This window comes from Scaptodrosophila lebanonensis, unplaced genomic scaffold (assembly GCF_003285725.1).
Source record: "Scaptodrosophila lebanonensis strain 11010-0011.00,11010-0021.00 unplaced genomic scaffold, SlebRS2 tig00000043-arrow-pilon, whole genome shotgun sequence".
NCBI lineage: Eukaryota > Metazoa > Arthropoda > Insecta > Diptera > Drosophilidae > Scaptodrosophila > Scaptodrosophila lebanonensis.
This window is the reverse complement of record NW_022060545.1, coordinates 9,858,870-9,869,013: the sequence shown is the minus strand read 5'-3', so window position 1 is coordinate 9,869,013 and position 10,144 is coordinate 9,858,870. Positions and strand designations below refer to the sequence as shown.

General features: G+C 40.8%; 4 protein-coding genes across 6 annotated transcripts; all 4 read right to left on the bottom strand.

Annotated features, from left to right (window-relative positions):
- Positions 1-2,363: 2,363 nt before the first annotated feature.
- On the bottom strand, positions 2,364-4,537 carry LOC115622927 (glutamate transporter polyphemus-like). The gene is made up of 6 exons (XM_030517052.1): positions 4,442-4,537; positions 4,337-4,381; positions 3,658-3,808; positions 3,110-3,589; positions 2,874-3,052; positions 2,364-2,827 (listed from the first exon to the last, which is right to left on the bottom strand). The coding sequence occupies exons 1-6, from the start codon at positions 4,450-4,452 to the stop codon at positions 2,386-2,388; spliced, it is 1,308 nt and encodes a 435-aa protein (XP_030372912.1). The 5' UTR covers positions 4,453-4,537; the 3' UTR covers positions 2,364-2,385.
- LOC115622928 (glutamate transporter polyphemus-like) lies at positions 4,526-5,584 on the bottom strand. 3 transcript variants are annotated; one of them, XM_030517053.1, is made up of 3 exons: positions 5,394-5,584; positions 5,158-5,336; positions 4,526-5,095 (listed from the first exon to the last, which is right to left on the bottom strand). In XM_030517053.1, exons 1-3 carry the CDS (start codon positions 5,532-5,534, stop codon positions 4,618-4,620), a joined length of 798 nt encoding a protein of 265 aa, XP_030372913.1. In that variant the 5' UTR covers positions 5,535-5,584; the 3' UTR covers positions 4,526-4,617. The 3 variants fall into 3 exon arrangements, with proteins under 3 accessions (XP_030372913.1, XP_030372915.1, XP_030372916.1); XM_030517056.1 differs by having other exon boundaries at positions 4,952-5,085; XM_030517055.1 differs by lacking the exon at positions 5,394-5,584 and having other exon boundaries at positions 4,526-5,085; positions 5,158-5,199.
- Positions 5,559-6,408, bottom strand: LOC115622432 (glutamate transporter polyphemus-like; the record flags this gene model as incomplete). Its single annotated transcript, XM_030516373.1, has 4 exons — positions 6,396-6,408; positions 6,296-6,340; positions 5,927-6,077; positions 5,559-5,873 (listed from the first exon to the last, which is right to left on the bottom strand). Coding segments are annotated over exons 1-4 (522 nt in total), but the record flags the coding sequence as incomplete, so codon positions are not given.
- A 52-nt stretch (positions 6,409-6,460) lies between these two features.
- Positions 6,461-8,994, bottom strand: LOC115623076 (proton-coupled amino acid transporter-like protein CG1139). Its single transcript, XM_030517277.1, has 8 exons — positions 8,864-8,994; positions 8,754-8,807; positions 8,542-8,692; positions 8,360-8,481; positions 7,427-7,653; positions 7,237-7,367; positions 6,988-7,166; positions 6,461-6,925 (listed from the first exon to the last, which is right to left on the bottom strand). The coding sequence occupies exons 1-8, from the start codon at positions 8,986-8,988 to the stop codon at positions 6,502-6,504; spliced, it is 1,413 nt and encodes a 470-aa protein (XP_030373137.1). The 5' UTR covers positions 8,989-8,994; the 3' UTR covers positions 6,461-6,501.
- Between the last annotated feature and the right edge of the window lie 1,150 nt (positions 8,995-10,144).

The window sequence follows — 10,144 nt, the reverse complement described above, 5'->3', positions numbered from 1 at the left end:
GGGAAAAAGACAACTCGGCAAAAGGCCTAAGTAAGAATAATAATAAAATAATAACATAAAAATACATATAATAAATTCAAAAACCAAAACAAATTTGCGAATAGGTTTTAAAAAATGTGGTTTGGTTTTTAGAAAATACTTGTATAATAAAATTTATAAAGAAATAGCTTTTCAGATTTAATTAAGTAATTAAATTTTGGAAAGCATTTTGAATATTTTGGAGGGCTTGATGGATTCTATTAATTTTTTTTAAGTTTCTAAATGTATTTATCAATGTGAGAAAATTTGTTTGTAAGCTTAAAAAATTTCAAATAATTGCAAAATTTCAAAAGTTTAGGCATTTTCTTAAGTTTTAGAAAATAGAATTGTTCTCAATTCAAAGCACCATTTGCTTTTGTGATAGATTTTTAGGAACGATTTCGAGGCAATCAATATATTTTAATAATAATTATCATAGAAAAAGTCGAGAACGACAGAGTGTAGGCATTTTTCTTCACTTCCTGATGTGCGAGTTTTGCTCATAACTGAAATCAGCTAACATTGCTTTTCTTTCATCAGCATCATTAAATCAATATTTACAGATAATTGTAGATGAAGAAATCTAAATTTGATCTTGGTCTGTATATTTTTTCCGTGCACTTGCTTTGCTTTGCTTTGCATGTAGCTCGCGTAGCTAATTAGTCGTTAGTTTGTGCCATAAATGCACACAATCGTACATACCCGACCATGCCAATGGCAATTCCCGGCGGCTAGACGCAAGTGAACTTGTTTAGCTGAAATTCGAAGCCCCATGGATTTGACTGAAAGTGATGTGCAGGCGGCGTTGAGCGTTGAAAAAAAGAGGACGAAGAAAATGCAAAAAGACGAATAGACTGACTGACATACAAAACAGACACTCGTGGCAGCCAACAGATGTCGCAGTGTCGCCCATTTAGGCCATTTGGCTTGGCTGGTTGGCTGCCCGGCCGCTATGCTTGACACCAGTTTATCAGACTCTGAGCCGAGCGCACAACGGGCAGACAAACAATAAATTACGCAATCCAAACGTTCGACTGCAGTCCATCAATGGCATAATGAGGCGGCCAGCGCACGAGTCCAGTGAGCCCAGCGCTGATGCATTACCATATCGGCATAAATTCCGGAGCATCGTTAAGTGGGCTGAATACGACGACGACGGCGACGACGACGACGACTGAGTGGCCGCTTGCCAGACAAACAGGCTGGCCAAGCAGGTTGCATGCCACGCCGCCACCTAATGAGGGAATTGCCGCCGTCAGCGGCACCAGCAGCCGTACAAGCCGCACAAGCTTCCTCCATCCTTGTCACCCTCCTCACCCACCTCACCCACCTCACCCACCTCACCATCCCCATCATCAGCATCGTAGATAATGGTTGTGTGAGTACAAGGTAGGCGTTGTACTTACAGCCTCTGGCATTCTCCATTCAAGACAACATCGACGACCTTTCACCTCGTTACTAATTTATGATGCTTTTGTTCGACGCGCTCAATTAGACGTTCGGCGAATTCCACCCATCAATATCTGATCTGCCACCCACTTGAGCTATTTCGAGTCCCTTGATACACCCACACCCTATCTTGTCGCTGCCAAAACTTTGAAGCTCGAATCGCTTGAAGTCTCAGGCGCTGACTTATTAATCAGACATGAGCCCGTTTCCGAATTCGACCGAATTCAATGAAATGGAAATTAGAATTAAATTCTGTTAAACTGTCGAGCAATTCGTGCTGAGAAGTTTTTGAAGTGAAACTTGCTAGTTCGGCAACCTTTTCAGTAACGAAACCAATAGCACGGTAACAGGCGCACATAAATGAAAAGCAAGTAGACCAGCTGGATATTTTTCTTAGCCAATTTTATAGCTATAAACTAGGGAAGTTTCTAGCCATTTCTAGCAGTTTTTCTATATATTCATAGTGGGTTTTCAAGACATTTTCTAGCGGATTTTTAGATTTTCTTTAGCTACTTGTAATGGTTTTTCTTGTAATTTTCTAGCGGCTTTTAGAGCTATTCATAATAGTTTGTAAAGCCATTTTCTAGTTGTATAGCTGGATAACCGAAAGCGATAATTCTTTTCAAGCTAAATTTACATGAGTAAACAATCATTGATATAAAGCTATAAATAATCTCTAAAAAATTAACTCCAATTAAATCATTGGATTTATTATTCCATTGTCCACTATTGTTTATAGTGTACCGATTTTGATTCCACAAAATTCAATCGTCATATGCGAGTATATGATAAGTAGTGTATTCTGGATAGTTCCAGAAAATATGACATCCCAAAAGGTGGAGCGGGACGAGTATTTTTTGCAAATTCAAATTAATGGAATATGTTTATTGCATAAATTTATTTTTTAGTAGGTTTTTATTAGTCTTCTAATCTTTTGGATGAACCGCCGCCATATTCTCTGATTATATCCAAAATAGCAGTGTACGTACCAGTAACCAGTATGGCCGCACCAATTATGATCAAAGCTATATCCTTCCATAACTTCCACTTGCCCGTACCATAGGTACTTGCATAGAGCAGACATATTTCAATGATGGCCGGAAATATTAGGTTCAATATGGAAATGGTGAATGCGCCAACCAGCGCTAATAGTGGACCCAAATTGGGGAAAGCTAGGGCATTCAATGTGTTGAGTACAACAAAAGAGAAGCGTACAGCGTACTCGATCATGTGCGGGTTCTTTACTTCACGATCCTTCAGGACATAGTGGTTCATAATTATATCAATGGTCACATATCCGGCCAGTGGATAGGTAAGGAATACGGCCAAGGAAATCGCAAATTTTGAGAACTGTGAGAGACTAAGGGACTATGTTTATTAGAATATACAGTATATGTGGCACTTACAATTCATCCTGAGGCACGTTTAAAGTAACACTGGCACCCAGACTGTCCCCATAACGCCAGTATCCAATCATTCCAAAGGCCACGTTTGTTACAATCACAAAGATAATGCCGCGATTTAGTATGCCACAACAGCCCAGATAGGCTCCCGGATTTGCCATATTTGATTCAATGGACAGCATCTAAAGGAGTTATTCCTGAATATAACCTGAACCCAGAGAAAGCCATCGAATGCTTACCACGCCCACTGCAGTCACGGCAAAGAGCACAATGCCGAAGAAGAGCGGCAGTAGCAACGGATCGCCGAACATCCTTCGATCAGTTATTTCTGGTAGCCCCCTAACGAGATAGTACGAAATGGCCATGAATCCCAAATACATGCATATATTTGCAATTATATTGAACGGCACCAAATACTTAAGATGTCGTATGAGAAACAATGGCAACAACATGCAGCCAACAACTACAATCAAGATGTGTAAGTCGATCGGGGTCCATAAGTGGTCCAATAGTTGCTTCCAATTATATGCCACAAACACAATGTAAACCACTCCGATGCAGTACTGCGAAAAGCCCAGAACCCCATCCACGAACCAACCCGAACAACGGGCCATATAACGAAAACATCCCGGTCCCTGGCTAAAAGCGTGCGCCATAGCCTCTGGAAATGTCGCGTAGCCTACCTGTTTTTGGCGCGCCGCCTCCACCATGCAATGGATCTGCGATTAGTTGTGTAAAATATATTACATAGTGAATATTTTTAGTATCTCTTGGGTCTACAACGCACCAACAGATGCATGCCATAGGTTAGAACTATGGTGGTTATTGTGGTTAGCACCGCACCACCTATCATGCCAGTGTACGCGATGGCGAGGGGCATGGCCAGGACGCCGGTACCAATAACGCATTTCAGCAGAGATATGAATGTATCACAATTGCTGAGAAAGGGAAGTACGAGAAAAAATCATCAGACTATTAATGTTATCATACTAGCCAGGAAGGGTGATATCATTTCCTAAAAGAGACAGAAAATACTGATTTGGTGTGCATGTAAAACGTTCTCAAGATTTCTGATCTCAATATCTTCTATTCATTTTCTTTGTTTTCTGAGCAGGAGGAGGAGAAGAAAGATATATTTACATTGAGATGCATCCAAATAGTTTACCAACGCCTTTCTCCTTTAGCTACAATATTGTATTAGTAAAGTTCTTATGGGAGCTATATAAAATAGTCTATACATAATTTTTGAAAAAGTAGTTTTGCGTATGGCTAATGCAAGTCTTCATGTATGCCAAGTTTGGTGTTCATCGGTTTAGTGGTTTAAGAACTATCGATGTTCATACAGTCGAACAGGCGGACAGAAAAACGGACCCAGATACGAGTAGAACATTGTGAGTCTCTTAGTGAACCATTTAATTTTTAAAGAAGCTTGTAGTAGGAAAGCTCAGCAGCTTTGAGATACTTACGTGAGTGGTTTTTCCACATTTCGATGCTCATAAGGATTAAAGTCCCTATATAATAAAGTGGCGGTTATGTTGGATTTGCAATATAATAAAAGAAAACGAGCTTACCCCTCAGCCATTGTAAGAGCTGCCCTATATTAATCCTATATGCGTCGTTTGAGCAAACGAATACCAAAAATATAAAAATATAAATACGACAGTGAAGGCAAAGTTTATTCTGTTCAAAAATCAGATCCTATAGTATGTTAAAGAAGGTGCATTGTAGTAATAAAACTACTGGCTGTTTATTCGGCGGGCGTTGTTATGTTTGGCTCGATATATTCGTTATCTGGAGCTCTCGGGAATGCTGTACCATATTCCCTTACCATAATCCTGATGGCGCTATAGGTGCCAGAGAATAGTATAATAGAGCCGGCCAAGATCATGAGGAAGTTCTTATACAGCCTCCATTTGAGCAAGCCATAGGAGACATTATAACGTAAACACAACTCTATGATGGCTGGAAATATCAGGTTGATTATAGATACACAGAATGCACCGACCACCGCTACTAGGGGACCCAAATAGGGGAGGGCCATGGCATTGAGTGTACCTAGAAGTACGAACAAAAGGCGTACAGTGTACTCGATCATATGGGGATGCTTCGGCTTGCGATCCTTCAGTATATAGTGGTTCATGATGATATCTATGGTGACAAAGCCGGCCAGAGGATAGGTAAGAAACGTCGACATAGCCGTCGCAAACTTCGAGTACTGCGAAATACTGTACACATGTTTGCATTGCGAAGGGGCATTTGGAATGTGTCTCATCTACAGATCACTTACGTCTCATTCGTGGGTAGGTTAAGGGAGATGCTCGCTCGGGTCTTGTCTCCATACCGCCAGTAGCCAATCAGTCCGAAGATCACATTTATCACGATGATGAAGGCAGTGGAGCAGTTCAAGAGACCACAACAGCCTAAAAAGCTTTGTGGCTTTTCCATGTTCGACTCTATGGCCAGCATCTACGGGGCTTGCACAATAAATACTATCTGGGAGAGCTGTAAACTCAAATAACTTACCACTCCCACCGACGTGACAGCGTACAGGACAATGCTAAAAACTAGCGGCAGTTGCCACGGATCGGCCACCAATTTACGATCCGTTATGGGCGGCAAATCTTGAAAGAGAAAATAGAAAATGGCCGCAAGCCCCGTGTACATTAGAATGTGAGCAATTATGTGAAACGGTACCAAAACCTTGAGATCTCTTATCAGAAATAATGGTGTTAGGCAAACACCCACAGCGATTATGAGGGATTTCAATTCGATAGTGTCCCAATAATAGTCCAGAAACTGCTTCCAATTGTATGCCACAAACACAATGTAGACCACGGAGATGCCATAATGTGAGAAGCCCAACACAACATCCACTAAAAGGCCCGATGTACGGGACCAATTATGGCACCATTTAGGACCCTGGGTAAAAGAATATACCATGGTATCCGTATAGGAGGCATAGCCTGTCGCTGTTCGTCGAGCCGTCTCCAGCATGCAATGAATCTGAAAAAAAAATTTATAAAGTACCAATAAAACCCAGTTGGGACTGAACACACCAACAAATGGATGCCATAAGTCAGCACTATGGTTGAAAATATTATTAGCGCGGTACCGCCTGCAAGTCCAGAAAATTTGTACGCCAAAGGCATTGCCAGCAAGCCGGTGCCCAGAACACAATTCAGCAGAAATACGAGTGCATCAAAATTGCTGCAAAAATTATTTTCCACTTTTACAAATATTGGTAAAATTTTTGTGCGGTCAGACAGGCAAATAATTTGCACGGCTAACAAGTAGCCTGTGAGAAGAACGTCTAAAAACACGTCTTTCTCAAAAATAGTAATTTTTCCCTACATTTCATGATTTGCTTGAAAATTATTTGGCTATGTGACCAGCGATTTTTTGGGATTTGCCTGAACAAAACTTACGAGAGTGCTCCTTCCACCTGGCGATGCTCATAGGGATTAAAATTGCTGTAAAGAGTGATCAGAATAGGCACTGTTTTATTATGGAGTCACCTGATCTTACGCATCATCCATGCTGCAGACTTCTACACGAATCCCATTACAATAAAATAATACAAAATATAACAATAAAGGTAGAAATGAAAAGCAAAGTTTATTCAGTTCCGAAATCACCTCCGAGTGTTATATTGGTCGATCATGGATCGCAAGGAGACCACAGTGCCGGCAATGCCGCCACACAAGCCAACAACTATGAACAGCACCGAGCGCCAAAGTAAATAATTTCCACGCCCATAGCCTTGTTCGTACCACAAACACAAATCAATAATCCCCGGATATATTAGACCCAGTTGGGCCAAACAGAACGAGCCCACAAACGAGAGCAGCAGTCCAAAGTTTGGATAACCAATGGCGCATAGCACAGAGGCAACAACCACGGCCATGCGAACGAGAACTTCCAGGGAATATTTGGCATTCTCTTGAATTTGTGGCTCTATATAATGCGTCCATATGATGTCCATTGTGACATAGCCCTGTAGGGCGTACGAGAAGAAAATTCCCATTGCAAACATAGCCATTATGCATTGAGGAAGTCTGCAGGTTTGATCAAACAATAAAGTATCACGATTCTACATAAATGGGTAATCCAAGCTTACATATCATCCGTAGACAGATTGTTTAGTATAGAGCTGGATATGTCCTCGCCATATTGCCAGTAGCCGAAAAGGCCAAACAGGGTGTAGAACACAACCACAACAAACATGGCGCGATTCAGGACACCAAAGGTTCCCAAATAATGTTCCGGATGCATCATATTGCGCTCAAGCGCTAAGATCTGAAACAAAAGAGCAACCAGATCCTATAATTCCAAGAAAAATTACATCATCATTTGACCGAAAACTTACCACACCCACCGACTCAATGGCGAACAGAACAGTGCCAAAGAAAAGCGGATACTGGGACAAACTCTGGATGGCTTCACGCTCCTCCAAGCTGGGCAGATCGTCAAAGATAAAGGTAAGTAATATAATAATGCCTGCCAGCAAGCAACACAGACAATTAATTTCAATTCATTTTAAATTCGACTTAACTCACTAATGGTCAGCAACACATTGGATAATAAAGCCAAAGGGACCAGATATTTTAGATCTCGTATGAGATACGTAAGCAGCAGCGGTAAGGTCAGGAGCGCCATATAAATTCGCATATCGATGGGTGTTAGATAAATATCCCCTAATAGCTTCATATTTTTCGCTATGAACACAATATATACACAATCCACACCAAAGTGATAAACGCAGAGAAATACATCCACCATAAAGCTGAAGTGAGAAAGAAAATGTTAAGCTTTATGTATGTACATAATATATTATTAAATGTGATAAAATATAATTCAAGTTGGCTGCCGCTTCTTGTAGATACATAGAGACTATATATATATATATAATCATAAATTCTATGTCGAGATGAAACATAAGATATAGACGTTATAAGGCGTAAAAATATGTATTCAAATGATCTATCATGATGAAACTTGGCATACGGGCACATAATCACTAACTGAGGGTATTTGGGTCAAAAATTCCCAGAATTACGAGAGTTATGGAACATCACTAACTGTGGGGAGTGGTGAGGTACGAAGGAAAATTCTGAAAAACAAGTTTTCTGCCTGTTTATATAAGGCATCATGGACTAACATTTTGTATCTACTCTTCGAGATAAAGGTGATTGTACGAACGGCGTATCCAAAATCCCCCAATATGGAAAAGTGAGGAAAATAAAAAAAAACCCCAAGGGCATTTTATGAAGTGCTATTACATTTTGGCCCTTACAAATTAAAAATATTTTATATTGTCACTAAAATTACATGACTGTTTCATCAAGAACTATGTATGGCGTAAGATCACAAGTTTTGGTGACCCCGATCTAAACTTGGTTAGTTTCTTTGTTGTTGTTGCAGCCCGTGCTCTAACTCAGAAAGAAGTCGAATTATTTTCCTTCCAAAATATTCTTTCGTTAGTAACTTACGCAAAGGGCTTGTGATATGGATGTAGCCATATGGGTCCATTCATGATCGCCAACTCCATAGCCTCACTGTAACTGAGTAGACTCATGCCATAGCGCCTGCACAACTGGTTTATGTCGGAGAGCTGAACAAATTAGTGAATTACTGCTGGAAATTGGAAATATATTAGCTGATATATAGCTACCAAAACATGCATGGCATAGACAATGAAGGAACTAATTAAAACAGTGCTTATAATGCCCATTAGCCAGCCAGCATTATAATAGGCACGCGGCATGGCCAAACATCCAGTACCAAAAGCACATTTTATCAGATTGATAAAGGCCTCGGTATCGCTGAATATAGAAGAAATATAGAAAGGGGTGCATTCGCAAAAACAACATGGATTTAGCTTACGTCATCTGCTGCGGATAGATGCGTTTTATGTTAGGATCAAAGGCCAACGTGGAGCTGTTGAGAAAGCCTGATTAGATAATGGCTGGAATCGGTTAAGTGTTGCCACCTACCCGATACTGCGCTGAAATTTTTGATATGGGCTTAAATTTCCTGTGTTTAAGCACCTAAGCACCGGCTTTTTGTCTTCGAAGGTCTGTCGACGCTTTGGTTTCTTCGCTGCCATAGCTCTTTTCATTTTGTGCACCTAAGATGTATATCTCTCTCTGCTGTCTTGATACATATTTTGGATATTGGATATACATATATTCTCAGCGCCAACTTTGTCTGCCAATTATGCAAATATATTTTGTGGTAGCAGAACAAAGAATACCAAAAGCTCTGTATAGCAGCGCTGAAAAGGGTCGCTCTTTTAAATATTATGAGCATGGCCTGCAGCATCGGTTCATTCCAGGAAAGTAAAGCCAGTCTAGCGGCTTTTGTGTGTGGGCGTTTAAGCTCGAAGCTAAGGTATTTGTTATGTGTCGAGTCGACTACCTAAATTATGCACTAGCCCGCTGGGCAGACCAGCGAGCACAGTGAAGGCACAGTCAAGGCTGTTGGGACAAACTAATTAGTGGATCATCCGATGCCAACAACAACACAACAACAACAACAAGAATAATAAAGCAGACAACAAAGTTCAGGCAATTTTTTTTTGAAGCTGCTGGCCATAAATTGGCAATCGCATTTGCCAAGTACAGTTTCTAGTTAAATCTGCTTGGTCTGGCAAATGTGTCCCTCCCGCTGTTTTGCGCATTTATTTAACTATAATATATGCGTTTATCCACCCAACACAACCCCAGCCCCAGCCCCACCCCCCACCTCTGCTCACTCCACCTCTCGTATAGCCTTTGTGTTGGCGGAAATGTTGTTTTTTCTATGCAAATTTTCGCATTGCATGCCAAGTGTCTTTCTTTCTCCACAACTCTCTCACTCGCTCGCTCGGTCTCTCCCCCCTCTCTCTCTCTCTCTCTCTCACTCGCTATTTGTGATTGTGTTGTGTTGTTGTGTATTTGCTTTTGCCTGGCCAAGTCAAGGGTCAACTACGCATTTGGCTGTTGCGTATTACCTGTGCGGTCTTCAAGGTGTTTTCCACTACACCATTTGCATAAATTGTTGCTGTTATTGTTGTAGTGTTGTTGTTGTTGTTGTTTTCTTGCTAGAAAGTGCTGTGCCAAATAGAAACTGAAAATACAAAAACAAATACTGCAATGTGCGCGGGAGGTCAACAAAAGCACACACACACACACACCAACCCATTTGTTACAGTTTAAAATGTACATACAAATGTATAATGCATTATCTTTGACCTGAACGAAGCTTTAATACCCTTTCGATTCACGAGACTTATA